Consider the following 24,718-nt stretch of genomic DNA (forward strand, 5'->3'; position numbering starts at 1 on the left):
ATGAGCCAGCAATTCCACTTCTGGGCATATACCCAAAAGAACTGAAAGCAGTGGGGCTGGGCGCCGTGGCTTATGTCTGTAATCCCAGCACTTTGGGAGGCCGAGGTGGGCGGATCACGAGGTCAAGAGATCAAGACCATCCTGGCCAACATGGTGAAACCCCATCTCTACTAAAATACAAAACTTAGCTGGGCATGGTGGCGCACATCTGTAGTCCTAGCTACTTGGGAGGCTGAGGCAGGAGAATCGCTTGAACCTGGGAGGCAGAGGTTGCAGTGAGCCAAGATCAAGCCACTGCACTCCTGCCTAGCAACAGAGCAAGACTCTATCTCAAAAAAAAAAAAAAAAAAAAAAAGGCAGGGGCTTGGAGAAATATTTGTATATTCATGTTCATAGCAGCATTAATCACAATAGCCAGAAGGTGGAAGCAACTCAAATGTCCATTGATGGGTAAATGGATAAACAAAATACAGATAAATTTGTATATACGTACAAAGGAATACTATGCAGCCCTAAAAGGGAAAGCAATCCTGTAACATGCTACCACACAGGTGGACCTTGAGGACCCATCACAAAAGGACAAATTCTGTAGGATTCCACTGACATGAGGGACCTAGAGTAGTCACGCTCATAGAGACAGAAAGTAGAATGATGGCTGCCAGGGGCTTGGGGCCGGGGATTTGGGGAGGAGTTGTTTCATGGATACAATTTTCGTTTTCAAAGATGAAAAGTCTTCTCGAGATTGGTTGAACAATAATGTGAATGTATCTTACTAAACTGTACATTTGAAAATGGTTGCACTGGTTCATGCCTGTAATCCCAACACTTTGGGAGACTGAAACAGGAGGATGGCTTGAGCCCAGGGGTTTGAGACCAGCCTCCACACAATTTGTCCTTTTGTGACTGGCTTATTTCACTCAGCATAAGGTCCTCAAAGTCCACTCATGTAGCATGTCACAGGATTACCTTCCTTTTTAAGACTCCATAGTATTCCCTTGTGTGTATATACCACAGTTAAACCTGTCACAGGATTACCTTCCTTTTTAAGGCTCCATGGTATTCCTTTGTGTGGATATACCACAGTTAAACCTGTCACAGGATTACCTTCCTTTTTAAGGCTCCATGGTATTCCCTTGTGTGGATATACCACAGTTAAACCAGGCTCTAACTGTAATTAGAGCCTCTGCTCCACCAGCTACTCATTTGGCAGTAGAGCCTTTTATTTGTCCTCATCTTTCATTCAAACTTCAAAAGGTTTGTCCCCTATTCCCCAAATGTTTGCTTCTATGGTATCTGATTCTAAGTAATTGCATGTTCTTTCTATACTCTATATAGTTTATTCATGTATTCATTCCGTTGAGTGCCTTTTATGTGTCAGGCACTATTCTGGATGCTGAGGCCTACCTCAGCCCACCGAAGTGCTGGGATTACAGGCGTGAGCCACCGCGCCCAGTCCCTTTACTAGCTTTGGATAATGAAATCACTTTCTTTCTACCAGACCTTGCTCTTGTTAATTGGACTCTGCAAGCGGCAAGCATCCACACCTGCGTTCGGTTACATATGGACTAAAATTGTGTAGTATAATGATGTTCTGGAATGCTGCTGTTTTACTTAGCTATACTGGAACAGAAATTAAAAGAAATTAAAGAATGTGTAAGCAAAAACTCAGTTATATGTAAAAAAACCCCAATCCCCCCTGAAGAAGAGAAAGAACTAGAGTACTTTAAAATTAACTGCCTGTTTTTCTGTGGCTAGTGAGCCTTAGCTCTCCCTTTCCCAGGCATTGTGAAGACTGTTTCTCTAGCTGTGCAGCTGCAAGGTCACTAGACAGATCATCTCAAGTCATAAAACACATTGTTCCTTAAAAAGTAAAAAATGATATAATGCATGCCTCAATTAACTGTCTTTTTTCTCGCTTCTATAGTATGCTTCCCTGTGCACAGATCTCCCCTCGCCCCACGAAACGCTTGAAAGGTAGCTTAACTCTTTGTTCAAGGCTCAGTCCTTTAAATGTTAATCCGACTGGGTTGGTGCACCTAAATAATGAAATAATTCCTCCTCAACCCCTCGGTCTCTCTGATTCTTTAATTATCCTGCTGCATTTCTGGTGGCCCATACGGGGATTGGAGACGACAGATATACTGTCTCCTTTGCCTGCAGGACAGAGCCCCGGAACCAGGGGGAGATCCGGCATTCAAGGTGCGCCATGGGAGTGCTTCACCCGGATGGAGACCAGCTCTCCCTGCGACCTGGTGCCCTGCCCAGCAGCACAACGGAACCGGAGATGGGGCTGCAGGATGATACCAGCACTTCAGGAAACGCGGTAAGGAGAAAAGGCCCAAGTCAGGAAACTGGTCCCATAGGGACAAAGGGGAGCTTGATCACCTCTCGGGCACCCAGAGTGACTGGGGGTGGCAGCAATGGCCTGCCAATTTGGATGAAACTCATGTCCCCACTATTAAGGTGGAAAGGAGAAAATAGGCCGATAGAGCGGCAAGTGCAGCAAGGAAGAGCTTGCTGGCAGGGTGGCAAGAGAGGTTTGCCACCCCAACTGGGAGTGTGTGGGTGCATGTGAACTGGGAACGTGTAGGTGCATGTGAACCTACCTGGGACACGAAAGAGGCTCGTTTCATCCAATGAGGAGTCCTGGGGTAGGAGTGGTGTGTGTATGTGTGTGAATGTGGGAGCCTAACTAGGCTCACCTGGCACATGGGAGATACCCTTTTTGTCCGATGAGGAGTCCTGGGGCAGGGGAGGTATGTGAAAGTGTGTGAAAGAGATGGTCTTGGGAGAGGCCAGCACAGGGAGTGACATGGGGAGCCACAGATCCCTTAACACGGGCTGTGTGCTCCGAGGCAAGCACAGGGGAAACCAGACCTAGGACGTTGTATACAGCTGATAAGACCAGCTTCACGGCTGTGGCAGGCTGTGAGAGGGGAAGGCACGTTCCTGGCTAAGCAGCATCCAAAACTCCCGTAATAGGACCCAGTCTGGTGGACCCGAGAGTAAAAGTGAGAGTGAAAGTGCGCCACAAGGGAGGAAATGGGAGGAAAAGCATCAAAACCAACTCCTTTGGAGTGCATGATAAAAAAAATTTTAAAAAGGATTTAGAGGTGATTATGGGATGAAATTGGATGCTCAAAAGTTAAGGACATACTGTGAATTAGAATAGCCCTCTTTTAGTGTTGGATGGCTGGCTGACGGCACTATAGATAAATTGGCCATGTGTTTTATGGTGATGACTAGGGTTGGAGGACAGCCAGGTATTCAGACTTAGTCTTTATATTGATTCATGGCTAAATGAATGCAGCCCTGCCTAGCAGTTTATTGTGGAACGCTCGCAGCTCACGCTGAGAGAAACCGGCTGCGCTGGCAGTTACAGAGTTAAAGGGAAAGTCACAGAGCCTTGTAACTCCAAAAGTAAAAAGTGAAAAGGAAAAGCCAAAAGTGAAAGTAAAAATCAGCTGTGCCAGCAACTATAGAGACAAAAGAAAAGTCTCAGGAAAGAGAAAACTGGTTTTGCAAGAACCACAGGAGGGAATAAAGACCCCTCCTCCCTACATTCCAATCTACGCCCCGCTTTACCAAGGCTAACTGCCCCTAAGGAGTTAAGTTCAAAGAAATACAGCCTCCTGGTCTCACCCGAGAAGAAAAAGTTAGAGCTCTGGGAAGTTAAAGTGAAAGGCTAGAAAAGTCAGGCAGGCCGTCTCAGGTCTGATCGTGCCCAAGTTATGCTTATGCCTCTTAAGAGGACAAACCACTAGGACCCAGATGATGCAGTCCAGCTTCAACCCCTACAAAAGTGCCGAGAAGCACTTCTGCCAAAGGCTAAAGGATGGTAAAAGAAAAAGGCAACCAATATAAAAAAAATCTCAGAGGTGCTCCAGGGTGCAGATAAAAGCACCAACCAGTTTTAAAAAAGACTTTGTGAGGCATTTTGGGTGTACACTCCGTTTAACCCTAAAGCTGCCGAAAATCAGCGCATAGTGGATACAGCATTTGCCAGACAGGCCCGAGGAGCTATCAGGCATAAATTGCAGAAGTTAGAAGCTCCGTAGGCATGAATGCTACTCAGCTTATTAAGGTGGCTACCAAGGTGTACATTAACTGAGATCAAGAGGCAAAAAAGAAAGCTGATCGGATGCTTAAGAAAGGCTAATTTACTAGCAGCAGCCCTTACAGGAAGAGAAGCTGGCTTTGCAGGGAGGCATGGATGCGGGCGTGAACACAGTTGTGGAAAAGGCTAAGCTGGACAGGAGTTTGAAAGCTGGCAGAGGCTAGAGAGAGATTAATGTGCACAGTGCAAAACGAAAGGACACTAGAAGGATAAATGTCAAAAGAATAAGGAAAATGGTCAATGGTCTAACACCTGAGTTCAGCGTTCGGTTGCTAGTTGTGGTGCTTCAAAGGCAGATCCTGATCTGAGCGGCTTAGGGGTGGCTGAGAATTTAGAGAACTGAGACAGACCAGGCTCCATCCTTTTAGGTCCTGGGGAGCCTATAGTCTCTATGGAAGTAGGCCGCCGATTAATGGATTTTTTGGTCGATACTGGTGCTGATTTCTCTGTGGTAACTCACCAATTAGTCCCCCCACAAAGAACTGTGCTACTATTGTAGGGGCTACTGGGGCCAAAGAGGTCATTTTGCAAATCCAGGAGATGTGTTATTGGGGGACAAAAAGTGCAGCATGAGTTTCTATATATGCCAAATTGTCCAGTGCCCTTGTTGAAAAGAGACTTACTCCAGAAACTGCAGGCACAAATTTCCTTTACATGTAAAGAGAATATGCTATTATAGTTTAGAAAGTCTAATGCAATGGTTTTGACTCTGACTGTCTAAAGAACTGAGAAATGGTGGTTCTATAAACCGTGTGCCAGAAGGCTACTGGAGCCGGACCTACACAATATGTGGGGAATGCTTTTCAAGGTACCAGGTGTAGGGGCTGAGGACAAGCCCCCTGGACTTGCTGCAAACAGACCCCCGGTGGTAATAGAGCTTAACCCTTATGTTCCCCGGTACGAGTCTGTCAATACCCACTACCCAGAGAGGCAATTGATGGTATAACAAAACATTTAAATCGGCTCTATGAACATAGGATTGTAGTGAAATGCAAGTCCTCCTGGAATACTCCTCAGCTGCCTGTGCACAAGCCAAATGGTGAATACCGGCCAGTTTACAAAGTGTCCAAGGACAAGGCAAAAGTCTGTTTTCAGGAGGTTGGATATCTAAGATTCATGGTATCCCAAGGCCAGGGCAGGCTTGGAAGTGCACGCAAGGAGGCTGCATGTTCATTGCCCACCCCAGTTACAAGGCAGCAGGTCAGGGAATTTCTAGGTGCGGCGGGATTCTGCCGAATCTGGATTCCAAACTTCTCCCTTATAGCAAGGCCCTTACATGAGGCTACCAAAGGAAAAGAAAGAGAGCCCCTCCTATGGGAAAAGGAACAGAAAAAGGCCTTCAAAGATATGAAGGAAGCTTTCATCCAAGCCCCGGCGCTAAGGTTGCCAGATATAAAAAAGCCCTTCTTTTTGCATGTGGATACATGAAAGGGAATGGCAGTCGGAGTCTTAACTCAGTTGTTGGGCTCTTGGCATCAGCCGGTAACATACTTATCCAAAAGACTGGACTTGGTGGCCTTAGGTTGGCCCCACTGCCTCAGGGCATTGGCAGCTACTGCAATCCTTATAAAAGATGCCAACGAGCTAGCCCTAGGTCAGAAGTTAATAGTTCCGGTGCCACATGCTGTAGTCACCTTAACGGAGCAAAGAGGACATCATTGGCTGTCCAACTCTAGAATGCTAAACTATCAAGGGCTTCTGTGTAAAAATCCCCAGATAACACTGGAGACTGTAAATACCTTGAACCCAGCTACCCTGCTGCCTGTGGAGGAACCTGACTGGAAGGATGGTAGGTTGCCTCACTGCTGGCAGGACCTTCCCCACTGTTGCATAAATTCAGTGGACGAAGTGTTCTTGAGTGGGAAGATCTCAGAGATACCCCCTTGGAGAGCCCAGATGTTAAATACTTCACTGATGGTAGCAGTTTCATAATAGATGGGGTGCGATATGCGGGGTATGTGGTAGTGATCCAACACTCGGTAGTCGAGGCTCAAGCCTTACCTTCTGGGACTTCTGCTTAGAGGGCTGAATTAATAGCATTAACCAGATCACTGTTATTGTCCAAGGGGAAGAAAGTAAACATATATACTGATTCAAGGTGTTGCTTTTGCAACCCTGTATGCCCATGGGGCAGTATACAAAGAGAGAAGACTTTTGAGTACTAAAGGAAAAAAAAAATTTAAAAAAGAGAGAGGAAATTTTGCAATTATTAGAAGCCATATAGGTTCCAGAGAAGGTGGCTGTCATTCATTGCAAAGGACACCAAATCGAAAGAAGCTATGAGGCACAGGGCAACAGAAAGGCAGACCCAGAGGCTCAGTGGGCAGCAATGACAAGGCTTTACCTGAGGAAAGAACTCTAGCAATGCCTCTCCTTATAGAGCCCCCTTTACCAGAGGTACCCAATTACTCTTCAAGTGAAGAAGCTTGGTTTGGTCAGGAAACAAAAAAAATATATTAAAGGTGGATGGTGGCTGTTCTCTGACAGGAGGCTTGCCATCCCAGAGACCGTAGCCCCAAGGTTTGTGAAGCAGATCCATCAAGGAACACACATTGGAAGGATGGCCCTAGAGACTTTGATAGGTTGGCATCTCTATGTGCCACAGCTCTCTGCCATCACCCGTGCTGTTTGTGAACAATGTTTATCCTGTGCCCAGAACAATCCAAAACAAGGACCGACTCGACCTCTAGGAATTCAGGAAGTAGGAGCTGTGCCTTGTGAAAACCTGCGTATAGACTTTACTGAGTTGCCTCAAGCAGGAGGTTACCGGTATATGCTAGTGTGTGTTTGCACCTACTCAGGGTGGGTTGAGGCCTTCCCCACCAGAACTGAAAAGGCATGAGCAGTGACAGAGCTGCTCCTGAAAGACATCATAGCAAGGTTTGGGTCGCCTCTAACCCTAGGATCAGACAATGGTCCTGCATTTGTGGCAGAAGTTGTACAACACCTAACTCAACTTTTAAAGATCAAATGGAAACTGCACAGAGCCTACTGACCACAGAGTTCAGGGAAGGTGGAATGCATGAACCAGACACTCAAACAGCTACTGAAGAAATTGTGTAAAAAAACTCATCAAAGGCAGGATCAGGTCTTGCCCATGGTCCCCCTCCGAGTCAGGTGCACCTCCACCAAACAAACTGGGTTGTCGCCCTATGAGATTTTTTTCAGTCGGCCACCCCATCCCCCATCATAAGACAGATTAAAGGTAATCTCTGTAAACTAGAAGAACTAACTTTAAGAAGGCAAATGCAGACTTCAAGTATGGCCATGTAAAAATGCGTGGCTAGGTATAGAAAAATGCCTATAAGTCTAACAGACCCAATACACTCTTTCAAACCTAAAGATTTTGTTTAAGCTAAAAGAATGGAATCCAACCAATCTAGGACCTATATAGGATAGGCCTCATATTGTAATCATGTCTACTTCCACTGCTGTTAAACTTGCAGGTGTCACACCTTGGATTCACTATAGCCAGCTGAAACCAGCGGCAGCAGTGACTCCGATGATAACCAGTGGATTAACCAACAAGACCCAGATCGCCCCACCCGAATAGTCCTACGGGGAAACCCAACCACCTATAAGAAGGACAACTGCCCTGCTCTGACCACGCTGGAGGATGGTCAGTCTACGCATGGCTGAGGCTTGAGGATCCTGCAAGCTCTACTCTGGTCACCTGCCGGAAGCTGGCTAGTCTATGCACAGCTGAAGCTAAGAGGACCATCTCCGGATAAGTAAATGTGGATACAATTTATAAACCTAGTTATAATTCTGTCAAAACTGATTGTTCTGTTGTTATGTTATCATTGCAAATACTGCAAATGTCTGTGCCCCGAGGAAGGTTTGCCATGCCCATGCCTAGTATAAGCATGTTTCTATTACATATACTGATGTTGTTACCATTTCTGCCTATACTAGAAGGGGAGAAATCTCTAGAAGGATGTCCACACTGTGTACATACTACCTGGGTAAGGAATACCATAGTTAAAACTCTACTGTACCATACGTACTATAAATGTACAGGAACCAAGTTAGAAACCTGCACATACAACCAGAAACAGTCTGCAATGGTTTAACACAAGGGAGGCTTAGCAGGGGCAGCCCTAAACATCTGTACGGAGAACCACAAATCAGATGTCCAGACTGTAACATTCAGTGGTCTATGCTAGCACACCTCCAACACTTATATTCAGGAAGGACTGCTCTGCTAAGTAGTATGTCAATTATACCAAATTGCAAGACAAGAACATGCAATCCTTTAAATTTTACTATCTTAAAGCCACAGCTACCTTTTTGGTCTACAGGACAGACAGCACTCTTACGAGTTGATAGACAAGGAGTAGGCCTTGGAGTTCCACTACTAATTGTCAAAAAGACTGGAAGGACTCAATTGTGGGGGTGTGTCCAACCCCACAATTCCAGGTCTATAAGTCATTCTATAAGCATTTTGATCAGTCAGTGCCTGAGCTTTCCCATCAACCAAAACCTTACTTGCTCAACTAGCTAAAAACGTAGCTGGCAGCTTAGAAATTTCCTCATGCTATGTATGTGGAGAAACTAATATAGGGGACCAGTCGCCATGAGAGGCAAAAACTGAATGCCACAAGATAACTTCACTTCGCCTATCACTGCCAGTGAACCAACAGCCTCAGCCAGTGTTTGGTTGTTAAAAACCTCCATAATTAAAAAGTACTGTATCGCCTGACAAAAAAAAAAAAAAAAAAAGAAGGCTTGCACAGAGGCAGTAGGAGAAACAACCTGCCTAGGGCAACAGTATTAGGATGAGACTAAAAACACAATTCTATGCAGAAATGCCCAGAACGACTCCTGCTTACCAGATCCAAACCCTTTCTCTTGGTTCTCTACTTTAAGCCACTCTTGGCATCAGCTAGAGGCTCCAGATGCTTCGAAAGCACCCCCTGGCCTATATTGGATCTGTGGAGCACAGGCATATCGGCTAAATAGACAGGGACATGTGTGTTAGGAACAATCAAGCCATCCTTCTTTCTAATGCCTCTAAAGCAAGGGGAACTCTTAGGGTATCCAGTTTATAATGAAAATTTAAAAAGAACTAAAAAAAGCATAATTGCAAAAATGACACAAATGTCACAAAAAATGTAGACATAAAAGACTGGAAAGATAATAATGGCTGAGCTGTCGTAGAAATCACAGCTAAAATGCTCAAGTTAGCCCATGTTCCAGTTCAGACTTGCTCCAGATAATCCCTGGATTCCTTGTTTAGAGGATGGTTCTCAACCTTTAAAAGATTCAAAACCCTCATTGGTGGGTTTTCGTTTTCTCTTGGAATCTGCCTCATCCTCCCTTGCCTTTCACCCCTGTAATTAGGAGTATTCGTCAACTGTAGAGGCAGTAGTAACCTGACACACTGCCACACAGTTGATGGCATTAACCAAATATCAGCGGCTGCCAGTAGAAGAAACAGCTCAGCTCCGCAAAGAGGTGGCAAATAGTGGTGCTTTCTGTTAACACCTGTGTTATAAAAAGTACCAAAGTGGGGAACTGGAACAGAAATTAAAAGAAATTAAAGAATGTGTAAGCAAAATCTCAGTTATATGTTAAAAAAAAAAAAACACAAAAAACCCAGTCCCCGCTGAAGAAGAGAAAGAGCTGGAGTCCCTTAAAATTAACTGCCTGTTTTTCTGTGACTAGTGAGCCTTATCTCTCCCTTTCCCAGGCATTGTGAGAATCTGTTTCTCTAGCTGTGCAGCTCCAAGGTCACTAAACAGGTAATCTCAAGTCATAAAACATGTTGTTCCTTAAAAAGTAAAAAATAATATAATGCATGTCTCAATTAAATAACTGTCTTTGCTTCTCGCTTCTGTAATATGCTTCCCCCTGCACAGATCTCCCCTCACCCCACAAAATGCTTAAAAGGTAGCTTAACTCTTTGCTCGAGGCTCAGTGCTTTAAATGTTAATCCGACTAGGTCTGTGTACCTAAATAATGAAATAATTCCTCTTCAGCCCCTCGGTCTCTCTGATTCTTTAATTATCCCGCTGCAATATAGTCTAAATATTTTTCCCTATCAGTAGGTGTAGCTATACATCATCATTTTTAATGACCACATGGTGTTCCTTTGTATGGCTATATCCTAGTTTATTTTTCTAGGTGCCTCTTTTTAGAGGACATAAACACACTGGAATGCACACTGTTTGTGCACATTATCTATTCACTCATCCACTTTTCTTTCTCTCGCTCTTTTTTTTCTTTTGGAGACAGGGTGTCACTCTGTTGCCTAGGCTGGAGTGCAGTGGTGTGATCACTGCAGCCTCAACCTCCTTGGCTCAGGCAATCCTCCCACCTCAGCCTCCTGAGTACCTGGAACCACAGGCATGTGCCACCACACCTGGTTAATTTTTAATTTTTTTTTTTTTTTTTTTGTAGAGATAGGGTCCTCCCTATGTTACCCAGGCTCGTCTTGAACTCCTGGGCTCAAGTGATCCTTCCACCTCAGAATCCCGAAGTGCTAGGGTTACAGGCGTGAGCCACTGTGCCTGGCCCACTTATTTTTTTAAGCCATCCTTTTAGAAACGGAATTGCTGCTGAGTGTCAGTTTTCTTACCTTTGTCTCTAAAGCCTTCTTTTACAGTCCTGTCTTTTTTTGTTTTGTTTTGTTTTGTTTTATGGTTACAGCCAAGTAAACAAGAACTTAATGTCATTCCATCTGTCAATTCTGTGGTGTGGCCTTTTTGTGGGGTTTTTTTTTTGTTTTGTTTTTTTTTTTTTTGGATAGAGTCTCTCTCTGTTGCCCAGGCTGGAGTAGAATGGCGTGATCTTGGCTCACTGCGACCTCTGTCTCCTTGGTTCAAGCAATTCTCTTGCCTCAGCCTCCCGAGTGGCTGGGACTACAGGAACATGCCACCACACCTGGTGAATTTTTGTATTTTTAGTGGAGACAGGGTTTCACCATGTTGGCCAGGCTGGTCTTGAATTCCCGATCTCATGTGATCTGCCCACCTGGGCCTCCCAAAGTGCTGGGATTACAGGCGTGAGCCACAGTGCCCGGTGTAATTCTGTGTGTTTTTACCAGCAGAGCATGCATTGAGTATGTGCAAACAATTGCGAAAGAAAATTAGAGCACATATATCTACAGAAGCGCACTCAGAAAGGGGACCCTGTTGCTTCTAAAGTGAAAGAGTATTATTTGGATTTGTAACCAAAAGATATTTTTGTAATTTATAAAATGAAAACTGTAACTATCAATGAAGGGAAAGTGAAAAGAAGTGGAGTTGAGAGGTGTCTATGCTACAAGGCAGAGCCTGCCCTGTCTTAGTCACCACCTGCCTCCTACAGGGCTGGAGTGAGTGTGAGGCTTAGAAACAGCATGACGGCCCTGCTGTATTGGTGGCTTCTCTTTGAAAGGATAATGAATCCACTTATAGAAACATTTGGGCCAATTTATACACAATTAAAATATTCACACTAATCATTAAGTGAAAGCATGGTGTTTGTAAGAAAAGTGTTTTCAACAGCACGTGATAGCATATCCATTTTTGTTTTAACAGAAAATGCCCCCATCCCATTTTATAAAAAATCCATGAATTGCATAATTAACAAAGACTGATTCATCACTTTTTTCATGTATCTAGTTTAAAAATTTCTCAGAATCCTGTATCTTCCTCTGGTAAATTCCCTAAGTTAATTCAGCCAGATAGGTATCTTGGTCTCTTCAAAAAGATTTTGTTAAATCTATCTTCTCTATATCTAGTATTAATTTTAAAATATAAATTAAATGTTATTAATTGATATAAATTTATATTAAACTTTAAATTTGTATAACCTATTCTTACAATGTGCTCGTATCAATCAATACCTCTTTCTATACATGGATACGGTTGTGAAACTTACATTTTATATTTATTTTTTTTAAAGGTTAGAGAAAGAGGGACCAATTAACTTCATCTTTTCCTAAACTTGAGAAGAGACAAACCAAGTCCTGCCCTTCATCTCTAATGTTTGGAAGATCAGAAGTTCCTGTCAATTAAGTCATCTTTTCTTCATAACTATTGCAAAAGAAATCATCAGAAATCGCTGAATAGGTCAATTAAAACCATTTTTATCAAATATATTCATTCACAACATGTATTGTTGTAGTTAAAAACTGGTTGAGAAAGTTCACTTGTAATTATTACACACTTTGATATCTGTTGATTATTTCTGGAGCAAAGGCAGCCTTATTCATTAGGTGCCTTTAGCTAATTTTTCCTGCTATTCTTGCTGGATACTTTAGAAATGAGAAGGGGTGAGCTGTAAGATAAATGAGTGTGACTAAGGGAAATAGAAGCCTGACTTTCTCAAGGGCTGAGCTCTAGGAGGCAGGAAGAGTTCAGAGCATTGGGCCAGGGCTCATCTGGTGGGTTCAAGCACACAGCCTCAACTCCCTTGCAGGAACATGGGTCCGTGTGTGGTTCACTCTGAAGCATCTGTCTTCCTGTGAAAGAGCTCGGGAGTGGTGAATGGATACCGTGCCCAACTTCTGCAGGCTGCCCTCCCCTCTGGATACCAAGCCCACCCATGGCAATCCCTTCAAGGCATGATTCTCATGATAATAAGTGTGATAATGTGAAAAGGAATTTTCAGAGAAACTGAGTCAAGGACTGGTGGTGGTGAAACTTCTTGCTTTCTTGGAAAGCAAGAGAAGGTGCTATGCCTTCTGCTCTTTGACATTTCCACCGTCCCCCACCCATCTAGCAATGGCTACCCTAGAAAAACCTGTTTCCTACCCTTTGGTGTGGGCTGAGTATAGAAAGAGGAGGCTTCTCTCCAGAACTTTGCCAGCAGTTTGGCAAAGTTGGTTTGGCCTTTGCCACACCATCCTCAATCCACCCTGCTTACACTGCCCCTGAGAAAGTCTAGTTCTCACCTGGCAGTGTCACTTCCTCCTTTGCTGTGTTCCAAGATGTAGCCTTCATTTGTGGACTAGGAAGGGGTGGAAAGGCCCAATTGCAGGGCGATTATTATTATTGTCAACTCTCCCTTGAAGAAGTTGTATCCGTTTTACTTTCTCACATGCACTGCTGCCTGGGCTGCAGGAATCCTAGAAATTTTGCTCTCCGCTATAGTAACTCCCATGAGTTCTGATCCCACACTTTTCCTTCAAATGCTAACTGGAGGCAGATTTTTAGATGGAGAAACCAGAGACAAGAGAATCAGCAGGAGTCCAGGTGATAATCAGGAACCCGGGACCCTGATCCTGACTGCTCTGACCAGGCTGCTCATTTCACCGGTGGGGAGCTGGAACCTGAAACCTGCTCATTCTAAAAAACAACCCCAGTCTTCTCTCAACTTCTCGCTGTGCCCATGTCCTCTGAGGAAGGCCGTGGAATGCCTTCTGACATGCTCTCAGAGGGAGAGCTGAGGATCTGAAGCCAGCAACTCACCAGGGAGATGGTGGAGTTGGGGGCTTGGGCACGGCAGAAGCGTTTGCGCAAAGCTTCTTGTACCTGCGGGAGAGGTAAATGCTCCACTTATGCCAGCCACAGCCCCGGCCTGTGGGCTGCAAGTGAGGCAGGGGGTTAGGTGGGCAGACTCACCTTCTTGTCCATGAGGCAACCAAACAATAGGATGAAGACACCCTAAGAAGAGGGACATGGGGATAAGCTGGTCAAGGAGGAAGGGATCTACCCGAATCAACGTGCTCCTTCTGTCCTGTGTAATTCACATGCAAAGGCTTCTCGTCTCAATTTTTGTTACCACCATTTGGTGCATAGGATCTATTTCAGATGCTTTTCTTATTGTTATAGTTATAAAAGGGATAGTAAAGGATTGGGTACTGACAATTTCCTGAGTTCTCCAAGAAAATCAGCTATTATTTTACAGATAAGAAAACCAAAGCTCAGAGAGGTTATATAATTTGTCCGAAGTTATCCAGCTACTCAGTGGAGGAACTGGGATCCACACCTAAGCCTTCCAAAATTCCTGAACCTATATTTCTTCTGCTACGCCTTGGCACCTCCTAGAGAAGAGATCGGCAGTGACTTAGACCATCTAAAAGGGCAAAAAGCACAGCCACCCCCCTATCACCTACCTGGAGGGTGTTGAGAATAGTGAAGATGTAATGAGGGACCACGGAGACTTCCTCTAACAGAGTGGCCAGGCCCAGCCCCCAGGTGAGGCCAAAGATGGGTGTGAGAATGAGCAGGGCTTTGATCACCCCCAGCAGAGCTTGGCGCTTCTCCGCTGGAGGTCCCTCTGACAGCGAAGGTCTCAGCAACTTCAGCATGGCCATGGCTAGTACCAGCCCATTCACACCTACAATAGCCAGCACTGGCCCCACGAAGGTGTATAACGCCCCTCCCTTCCCATCCAACCAGCATTCCCCCTCCCTCAGGTATTGCCCTTGAGGTAGGTAGAGCCCCAGGGTGACACCCGCCAACCCCAGTGGGCACAGGTAGCCCAGGAGCACCATCAGGGGGAGAACTCGGTGCTTCGGCAGCTGGTGAAAGACAAAGAGCAGCTGGTGGGCCAACACCAGGGCCTGCGCCAGCATCCAGAAAAAGGTGGCCAGGTAGAGGAAATGACAGAGGAAGGTGGCAGCCAGGCAGAGCGGGCTTCGGGGCCCTGGAGGGAGGAAGGGGGCGCCTAGGAAGCAAGTGTCTGCGGCCAGCAAGCAGAGCACCATGTTGAGCAGGGCGGCGTGGCGGAAATAGGAGACCTTGTTCCGCACCACGACCCTCCAGACCAGCCTGTACACACCCAGGCACACAAGCAGCGCCAGTATGGAAGCTCCCAAGCCCAGTTGAGTCAGCAGCGCCAGAGCGGGTTCTTCCGGAACAGTGTGTGGGGACATGAGGACGGAGAAGGCAGTGAGGTGCTGGCAGAGGCACCGAGCAGTGGGGCTGGCACTGGCCGCCTGTGCCTGGCACCCTTCTTTGGACCAACCCCCCCTGCCCTGGAAGAGACTGTGATCCCAGAAGACACAGTGAGGGGAACCATCTGTGTTCCCAAAATCCATGATGACCTCGCCCTGGCTGAAGGCCTGGTCGCCTGCCATGATGGAAATGACAAGGACCAGGCCAGGAGTGGCATAGAGGGAATCCCCCAGCCCTTGTCCATAGTTTGAAGGCAGAAGGTGGTCCAGTTTTCGCAACACCAGGCTAGTAATACTTATTTCAGTTCCATTACGGACCAGTGGGGCCAGTGAGTGCCTGGGAATCTGAGCCTGCAGTGGGGGCCGAGTAGGGAAGGAGATGCTGTAGTCAGCAGGAAACGTGGGTCCGAACAGCTGGCTCTGCAGCAGCACATTGGGCAAGCTGAAGGTGAAGGGGTGGTCCTGTGGGCACAGGTTGCATGCCAGGGTCTCCACAGCCAGCAGGAGAGTCGAGCCTGCCCAGGGCTTCCGGGCTTGGGCCAGGGTCCACAGAGACCTGGTGTCCATATCTAGGACCTTGTCTGTGGCAATCAGGAGATTCTGCAGCACCCAACAGAAAGATGAGCCCTGTCTGCTGGCGCCCACAGGACTGAGCCGGGGGCAGTGAGAACTACAGCCCCACACCTTCCCTTCCCAGTCCAGGGTGTGACCCGAGGTTGGAGAGAAAAGGGAGAGGAAGACAGGCCTGTGAAGGGAGACTTTCTAGACGGGAAGAATGGGGAGCTGTTCGGCCAACCACCTTGGGGCATCTTTAAGGATATGTCCCCTGACCTGCACCCAGTCCCTCTGCTGAAAAGCCTTCTTCCCCCTCCATCCCTTGGGGCCACCCAGGTTCTCAGAAGGGACTTCCCCCATTCTTTGGCACCTCCAGGTCTGCAAAGCTAGGAATGGTGACCAGCAGTGATAGAGGGCACCGTGTCCTGGAGGTGACGGCCACACGCGTGTCTGTGCATTCACATATGCTATGTATTCCCAGGCATGAACAGTGTGTAATATCATTGCCCTTTGTTACACTTTTGGCTGCAGCTCATGGGTCACCAATGGATGCCCATACTGACAGCCGATTTAGGTGAGCCTGGCAAAGCCAAGCACACTTTAGCGTCTTCATGGAAACTTCCTGTCTGTGTCATAGCCACACGCCTGCTTGCACACACGTGCCTCGGGCCTCATGTCTCCACACCCTTTCCTGCCTCCAGCCCCCATGTGCTCCCAGTGCCAGGCCTTCTCCATTCTGCAGCCTCAGAGGCTGGTGTCTGAGAGGAGAAATGGACCAGGAGCAGGACCCCGGACTCTGGAAAGGTCTGCTGCCCGACAGCCCATGGTGATGCCAGAGGGACAGAAGTGCCCACAGATGGGGAGTCTTCACCCCCTGACTGCCCAGCTGGCAACCACTGTGGCTCAGAGATCTCACCTTCAGGGCGCTGCGGTCAAGCTGTATTCTGGCCTTTGCCACCGCCTTGGCCAGGTATTTCATGGTGCTCAGCAGGGTCAGTAAGTCGGAGGGTGAACTTGCCTCTGCCGCCTGCCCTGGCAGCTGTGCCAGGATCTGTGGTACCTCCTCAGCAGGACTGCCCTGGCCTGCCTGCAGCAGCTGAGACAGACGAGACAGCAGGAAGCGGGACACGTCGTAGAATGGTGGTTTGAGAAGAGCATCCCAGCCCCATGGAGATTGCTGGCCCCTTGAGCCCTCCCACACCTACTTCCTGGCTCTGCTAGGGCTCCAGTTCAGAGAAGCTGAGCAGCTTGTGGGTTGGGCCTCGGGGAAAAGGGTCTGCAAGCTGGGTCCTAGAGAGGCTGGGGTGGGCTGTGGAGGGGGCATGTGGGCAGCGGGGTGGAAGCTTCACCTTGGCTCTAATGAACAAGGCCAGGAGCCTCGCATCTGTGCAGCTGCTGTGGACAGGCCCCCAGACTCCGTCAGCCGCACAAAACCTCCTCACTATGCCCCTCTTGCTCTCAGGACATGGGGCCTGTGCCATGTGGCCAGCCTTGGTGACATTCCAGGTAAGCACCGAGGTGTCCTCAGGGCAGGTGATGTCCCCATCTGAAGAATGACAAGCAGGGGGTACTCAGCAATCACAGCCTCACCGGAGCCTCTTCTTGGGCAGAAGCCTATGCGGGCCCCGAAGCCTGGTCCTGCCAGGGATGCGCCATGCAAGAGAGCCCATGCTCCCAAGGCAAGCAGCTGAGACCAGCCCACTGGACCCCAAGCCCTACGTACCCTGGATGATGGTGATGGAGATGGGGACCCTGAGTGGAGCCAGGCCAGGGCTCTGCAGGTCACAGGTGTACACGGTGTCAGTCATTGGGCAGTGCTGAACAGCCAACACAAAGCACTGAGAGCCTGACTCGTTGAAGGAGGAGGCTGAGGGCAAAACGTAAAAGGGAATTGTCATTGAACCAGGGACAGGCCTGGAACCCAGCAGGCTCTGACATGCTGTTTCAGTCTTTCTAGCAATTCAGAAACAGAGGAAGCAGTGGGGAAGAGCCAAATGATGTGTGGGCTCCACCTGGGCAGAGGAAGAGAGCTTGGATTTTGCTGGAGGGGACTGTGGGGTCTCTAACAAGCTCTAGGACTCAGTTTCCACCATTTCCACATTTGTAAAATGGGGACTATCATCAAACGAATTCCATAGAGAGTTAAATGAGATTGTGTAGATGACAGCATTTTGCAAAAGTTTCCTCTACACATGGAGTTATGTTATGGCAATAGACGTGGCAAGGCTCTGATGGGGTAGAAAACAGTGTGGGCTTTGGACCCCACTCTCTGGTTGAACTGTGGCCTGTTTCTCATGAGCTAAAGACTCAGTTGCCTGGAGGAGACTAGCTGCCCCCTGGTCCCTCTGACCCCTGACTGCTGGCCCCTTCTCATACCTTTGCTGCCCTCTCCAGGGCTCCAGGTCGCCGTGTAGGCCAGGTTTGTGCTGGGGATGCAGCAGCTCAGCTGGAAACCAGGGGTGGTGGCACAGGAGATGGACAGCTGGTCTAGAAGTTGAGCCACATCTGTCGCCTTCAAGGGTACCCTCACCACCTCGTGCAGGTTCCACTTGAAGCCCTGGGCCTCAAAGCAGCTCATGTACTCACCTGCAGACACATGTCTGCTGCGCTATGTGGCTCCTCTGGGCCCTGCTGCACCACAGAATCGCTGCTACTTTCCAAGCCACAGCCTTGCTCCCGTCCTCTGCCTGCCACCCAGTGCTTAACCCCAGCAAGCAGCGTCCCAGGATGGCCCCTTTGGTGGGCATTCCCTGTCCCCAAGAAGGATTTCTAGGAGGTAGAAGAGATCTCTTTTTTATCAGCCCACGCCCATGAATTTCATGCTCTCCCTAGAGCAGATGCCCTTCCTGCACCACCCCTGCCATTTTAGCATCTTGAAAAACATGGATCTGTTCTCAGCAGACATTGAGACTATATCCTCCACATTCTCCACATTGTAGTATTTTTGTTAACAGAAACATTTTTATGAAAAATAACTACATTTTCCAAAACATAATTAGACAAGTGACTTTGTTTTACATGTTTGCAAATCTCGCCCATGTCTGGGTTCTCCCATCTGCTTTTGCATTCAATCTTATGATGGCCCTGTAACCTCTGGAAAGAGCCACTGTCTACACCTGAGGGAGTGAGAGTGAAAGGGGCAAATGACATCTTAGCATATTAGGACAATAGTTGTGACTTTGTAAACCCTGAAAAGGGTCTCAGAAGTCCCAGACCACAGTGAAAACAGCTGGCCATTTTTAGAATTTTCCACATTGCAATTTTTCACACCAAGGGACCTCTTAGCCTTTGTTTCCCCAGAATGGGTAAATGGAAAGATGAAAAGGGTGAGAAAGAAGTGGAAAGAAAAGAAGGAAGGAGAAGGGAGGGAGGCATGGGAAGAAGAGGTGAAGGAAAGCAGAGAAGGAAGAGGAGGAAGAAGAGAAGTAAGAGGAAGGAGAAAGGAGGCAAGGAGAGGACCAACTAGCTACCTGCCCAGTGATGGGACATGTTGGAGACAGTGAGGGCAGCCTGGCCGTGGCTGGAAGTCACAGACACCTGTGTCCCTGGCTGCAGAAGGATGGGACTGGGGCTCCCTGGGTGCCTCAGGAACCAGCTCAGGTCGGTGGCCTCCTGGCTCAGCAGGAGAGTCAGGCTCAGTGTGTCACCAGGCATCTGCAGCTGGGAGTTCAGGCTGAGGGTCCCGGGGACTGCAAGGAGGCAGGTGACAGGGGACCCTGGAGGAGGGACTCATGGCCCTCAGATGCAGCTGAGCAATCGCTCCCCCCTGACTCTGGAGCCCATTCCTCCACATTCCCTCCCTAGCTTTTTAAATTTTTCTTTTTGTCCCTGGATGGGCATCTGAATGTGGCTGCTGCAATCCAGACTGGAAGACTCTATCTGTTATCGGAAACCAAAGAAAACCTTTTTTGTCTATGCCTCTCCCTCCCCCAGGCATCTTGGGGCTGCTGAAACTGCTTCCTGCCTCCTAGGGTAAAAAGCAGGGTCACTCCAGCACATTCTCTCCTTGTCCTTATGTCTCTGGGGCCCCCCTCATTAGTCTCCCTACTCAGGTTCCAAGCTCAGGGCCTGTGATCTGCTGTGATGGCTGGCTTTTTCTCCCACCCAGAGGAGCAGCTATGCTTGGACCAGCTGGCCAAACTACAGGTTCAGAGATGAAAAAAACACTGAGAGCATTCATTTCACTTAAGGTCATTGGTTTCCAAGTTCCCAACCTTCCTCACCAGGTGGCAGCAACTGGCAGTACCCGGGTTCAGGATGGCTGAAGACAAGGCAGCCACAAGGCTGGTGGTTCTGGGGGCTTTGACAAGGAGGGTAATGGAGGCAGATGCTGGTGTTCCACTGGTAGCCAGAGAGGCAAGCACAATAGAAATTCCCCTCGTGGTTGACATTACACTCTGTGACAGAGAGAAGGGAAGAGGGGGTGGGCAGGCTGTCTGAGGAAGCTAGGTGGGCAGGGTGAACACCTGCCTGATGCCTGAGAGGCTTTAGGGCTGGGTATCTGGACCAATCTCCAAGCTACAGGTGCCTCAGTCAGGCACATGCATCAGGACTGCCTCCTCAGTCAGCGCTTGAAGCAGCAGATGTCTCAGGGGCCAGGGAACAGGTGAAGGTGGAGGTCTGTGCCTGCATTGTCTGTCCCTTGGGCCATCAGTCAAAGTTAGAGGATAGGGGGATGGGGCAGGCAGGGAAGGGTCTGTCTGGTAGGGAGGTGGCGAAGGAGCTGGGCCAAGAGAGAGAACCAGGCAGCCCTTCCTCCAGGAAATACAGAGGGGCTCACAGCATCTCAGGCAAGCTGGCTGCAGGAGGCCCGGGAGCCCCTGTTCATTCACTCTCAGCCCCCTTCCCATGCAAGTGGTACCTGTTGTGAGTCTGAGGCCAGTGAGAAGAGGCCTTGGGGAAGAGGAAGCTGAGGCAGCAGGGAGAGTCAGGGTCCTGGAGACTTCATGGGGCCAGGTCTTATCTGCAAAGTCCAGATGTACGTAGACGGAGACCAGCGTTGATTCTACAGGAGCAGAGGGGACAGCTGGAGAGGACAGGCAGCGAGGCCACAAGCCGGTCCCCTCTGGAGTCTCTCATCTAGCTGGCCAGTCCCAGGAATGCAGAGCCGACCCCCTCCCACAGCCTGTCCAGGTGCATATAGACAGGGCTCAGGAAGGGAACAAGTCCTCCCCTAGGCACGGTGGCTTCACGTCATCTGTCCAACAACACCTATTTTATGGATGAGGCTCCAAAGACAAATGAGTTCATCTCCAGGCCTCACTGCTAGAGAACTGGTCAACGACCTGTCCGACTGTGATCACAGCCAGTCCTCTCTCTCCGCCACCACTCCCTCGCTGCGCCTGCCCTCTCCTCTCCGGGTCCTGGGGTTTCCACCTCATTCCCGGCTCCCATCTCCTCCCCCTCCCTCCTCCTCCTGTCCATCCACTCACCCCTTGTTCCATTCTCTTGGTCCAGGAGCTGCCCAGATCCAGATTCCCCTCCAGCCTGACTCTGTCCCTGGAATAGAACACAGAGGAGAGACCTCAAGTCCCTTCCAAAGGCACCCCAGGGGCCAGACCGACTAGTCTCAGCTAGCACAACTCAATCTCAACCAGCTCTTCTTTTTGCCAGGAATCAAGGGTACACATCAGGAAGGGAAAGCAGGCTTCTCTTAGGGGTTGCCAGGGATGCAACCCCAGGAACCCTGCTATCCCACCCAAGACCAGGAACCAGGAACGCCCTGGGAAGTCAACATGCTTTGTTTAATTCCTTCCTGCATTTACCTGTCCCTGGGCCTCTAGGCTAATTGAAATGGCTGGGTCTGGAGCTCCAGCAGTGGAGCTGGACAGAGTTGGCTGGGGCCCAGGCGCATGGGGAGTTTATTCCTTCTGTAGGATTTGACAGCAGGGTGAGCAGAAGGCAGCCTCTTTCCTTTGTCTTTCGTTCCTGTACATTATTTCCTCACCAACTCCTCCTCTGTCAGGGTGACGGTGGAGGTCTGGACCCACATTGTCTGTCCCTTGGGCCATCGGCCAAAGCTAGAGGATAGGGAGATGGGGCAGGCAGGGAAGGGTCTGTCTGGTAGGGAGGTGAGGACGGAGCTGGGCCAAGGAGAGAGAACCAGGCAGTCCTTCCTCCAGGAAATATGCAGGGGCTCACAGTGTCACAGACCTGAGCCCTGTCTATATGCACCTGCGTGTGCGTGTGGATATCTATCCAAAACCAGATTTTGATACAGATACGAATATGGATAAGACATGAGTATAAGCTGGTCACAGTGGCACGTGCCTTCAGTCCCAGCTACTTGGCAGGCTGAGGTGGGAGGATCACTTGAGCCCAGGAGTTCAAGTCCAGCCTGGGCAACATGGTGAGAACATGTCTTAAAAAAGGTATAGATATAAAAAAAAAAAAAAAAAAAAAAGTATAGATATAGACAGATTTAGATACAGATACAGATATATATTTACATAAAGACAGATTTAGATTTAGCAATACAGATAGATTTGGGCTTAGTGGTACATACATGTAGACATAGGCATAGATATAGCTGTCTGTGAGGAGAACACAGATGGAAAAGCACCCTCTAGACTCTGATGTCTTTCCTCAGATTCTCTCCCATCCTCTAAGCCAATAGTTCCCAAAGCTGCAAAGTTTTTCTTTTTCTTTTTAAACGGCCAGCTTGACTGGACGAGCCTTTATCCAAAGTACAGCAGGTATCATAGGAGTTTACAGGGACTCAAATAAGGAAACAGCCATCCCCCACACCCAGGAAAATAAAATTGAGTTCTCAGAGATCTCATAACAAAGCATCCACTTTCCTTACACCTTACTTCCTCTCCCCTCAGCTCTTTCCCCACTACCTATCCTTTCATTCCACGCCTCATATCTCCCAACCAGAGGTCCCCATTGTCGCCTCTGCAGACCTTCCCTGGGTCTCACCCCGGTTTCACTTACAGGTTGGGATGCTTGGGCAACTGGTGACCCCAGCAGGGGAAGAGCTGTGGCCAGGAGCAGCAGCGGGGCAGCCGAACAGACCATGGCTCAGTGAAGCAGTCCCTATAAGCCCATGATGCAAATTTCTGCAAGGAAGAGCTGGCAGGGAAGTATGCAGATGGGATGGGAGGAAAGAGGGGAGGGGAGCTAGGGCTGAATTTACAGAAGAAGCGCTACAGCCTGTGACTCTGAGTCAAATGGGAATCCAGGTCACTGTGGGGGCCACCTGGAGCCCACATGCCCCCAGTGAGAATGGTGCCGAGGCTCCTCTTGGGCTCTGGACCAAAAGCTCAGAGTCTTAGGGTTTTGAAGTCACAACCAGCAACGTGTCAATAAGCCAGGTTCAGTCATGTTCCCAAGGACCTGGGAAATCTGGATTGTTCTGAACTCCTCAAAAGCTGGATCATTGATCAAAGAGTCAAGGTTAGAAACGAAAAACAAAGAAAAGATAAAAATATGAGAGCTGATTTTTACCCTAAAATAATTTCCAGATAGACTAGAATCCTCCCTCCCTCCCTTCCTTCCTTGTCTGTCCCTTGGGCCATCTGCCAAAGCTAGAAGATAGGGGGATGGGGCAGGCAGGGAAGGACTGGTCACGGACCTGTCCGACTGTGATCAGAGCAGGGGGTGAGTGGATGGACAGGAGGAGGAGGGAGGGGGAGAAGATGGGAGCCGGGAATGAGGTGGAAACCCAGGACCTGGAGAGGAGAGGGCAGGCGCAGCGAGGGAGTGGTGGTGGAGAGGACTGGCTCTGATCACAGTCAGACAGGTCCGTGACCAGTCTGTCTGTCCCTCCCTCCCTCCCTCCTTCCCTCCCTCCCTCCCTCCCTTCCTTCCTCTCTCCCTCCCTCCCTTCCTTCTTTCCTTCCTTCTCTCCCTTTTCTTTCTTTTCTCTCTCTCCCTCCCTCCCTCCATCCATCCCTCTCTCTTTCTCTCTCTCTTCTTTCCTTCCCTCCCTCCTTTCTTTCTGTTTTCTTTCTCTCTCTTTCTCTTTCTTTCTTTCTCTTTCTTTTTCTCTTTTTCTTTCTTTCTTTCTTTCTTTCTTTCTTTCTTTCTTTCTTTCTTTCTTTCTTTCTTTCTTTCTTTCTTTCTTTCTTTCTTTTTCTTTCCTTCCTTCCTTCCTTCCTTCCTTCCTTCCTTCTTCCTTCCTTCCTTCCTTTCTTTCCTTTCTTTCTTTCTCTCCTTTTTTTTCTTTTCTTTCTTTCTTTCCTTGCTCTTTCCTTCCTTCCTTCTCTCTCTCTTTCCTTCTTTCTCTCTCTTGCTCGCTGTCACTCTCACTCTCACTCTTTTTCTTTCTTTTATAAACAAGGCCTTCTTCTGTTGCCCAGGCTAGAGTGCAGTAGTATGATCAAAGCTCATGATCATAGCTCACCATAGCCTCAAACTCTTGGGCTCAAGCTATCCTCCCACCGTAACCTCCCAAGTAGTTGAGATTACATGTGTGCACCACTGCACTGGCCTAGAGCCTTAAATGTAAAAAAGAATCTGAGAAAATACTAGAAAACATTATCAAATTATTTCATAAAATAATTTTAAACAGAGGAAGTTTTTTAAACAATACATAAAACTGAGAAGTCAAAAAGGAAATAAATGTGACTGTCTAAAAACTTTTAAGTTTGGCCTAAAAAGAATAATTTTCTCAACAAAGGAACTTTCTTCTAGTTTTCGTATCCATAAGATAGAAATAGGCAAAAGATAAGAACAGACAATTCACTGAAGAAGGAATAGAAATAGTTTGATAATGGCCAGGCACGGTGGCTCACACCTATAATCCCAGCCCTTTGGGAGGCCGAGGTGAGTGGATCACCTGAGGTCAGGAGTTCGAGACCAGCCTGACCAACATGGTGAAACCCTGTCTCAACTAAAAATACAAAATCAGCCAGGCTTGGTGGCGCATGCCTGTAATCCCTGCTACTTAGGAGGCTGAAGCAGGAGAATTGCTTGAACCTGTGAGAAGAAGGTTGCAGTGAGCTAAAATTGCACCATTGCACTCCAACCTGGGCAACAAAAGTGAAACTCCATCTCAAAAAAATAAAAATAAAAAAGAAGCAGTTTGGTAAACATATACAAACCTCTAACTTCACGCATCAGAAATACAAATCAAACAAGATACTATTTCTCACCTGCTAATTATCAAAAGAGAAAATATTAATTATATTAAGTATAGTTGTACATGTGTGTAAAAACATGTACATAAGAATATTCAAGGCAGAATTGTTTGTGACAGCAAATGAGTTGATTAA

The 24,718-nt window shown here is 48.0% G+C and overlaps 1 protein-coding gene and 1 long non-coding RNA gene across 21 annotated transcripts in view; one reads left to right on the forward strand and one right to left on the reverse strand.

Annotated features, from left to right (window-relative positions):
• The first annotated feature begins 701 nt into the window (after positions 1-701).
• LOC103220635 (uncharacterized) lies at positions 702-12,207 on the forward strand. Its single transcript, XR_492560.3, has 3 exons — positions 702-2,323; positions 7,564-9,861; positions 12,008-12,207. It is a non-coding gene; the product is annotated as an uncharacterized lncRNA (long non-coding RNA).
• ADGRF3 (adhesion G protein-coupled receptor F3) overlaps positions 12,176-24,718 on the reverse strand; it is a 40,021-nt gene continuing 27,478 nt past the window's right edge. For 11 of the 20 annotated variants that reach the window (XM_038006671.2, XM_073022862.1, XM_073022857.1 and 8 more), the window contains 13 exons: positions 20,933-20,999; positions 20,362-20,505; positions 19,724-19,897; positions 18,971-19,189; positions 17,877-18,086; positions 17,224-17,367; positions 16,850-17,046; positions 16,417-16,596; positions 14,163-15,545; positions 13,669-13,710; positions 13,516-13,578; positions 12,999-13,054; positions 12,176-12,566 (listed from right to left, as the gene is read on the reverse strand). In XM_038006671.2, coding sequence (XP_037862599.2) covers positions 12,545-12,566; positions 12,999-13,054; positions 13,516-13,578; positions 13,669-13,710; positions 14,163-15,545; positions 16,417-16,596; positions 16,850-17,046; positions 17,224-17,367; positions 17,877-18,086; positions 18,971-19,189; positions 19,724-19,897; positions 20,362-20,505; positions 20,933-20,999 — 2,901 coding nt within the window. In that variant the 3' untranslated portion in view covers positions 12,176-12,544. Of the gene's footprint in view, positions 13,579-13,668; positions 13,711-14,162; positions 15,546-16,416; positions 16,597-16,849; positions 17,047-17,223; positions 17,368-17,876; positions 18,087-18,970; positions 19,190-19,723; positions 19,898-20,361; positions 20,506-20,932; positions 21,000-21,265; positions 21,383-22,436; positions 23,233-24,718 lie in introns of those variants that run through there. The other 9 variants (XM_073022861.1, XM_038006662.2, XM_038006670.2 and 6 more) reach the window with 9 other exon arrangements.

Source organism: Chlorocebus sabaeus, chromosome 14, assembly GCF_047675955.1.
Source record: "Chlorocebus sabaeus isolate Y175 chromosome 14, mChlSab1.0.hap1, whole genome shotgun sequence".
NCBI classification, from domain to species: Eukaryota; Metazoa; Chordata; class Mammalia; order Primates; family Cercopithecidae; genus Chlorocebus; species Chlorocebus sabaeus.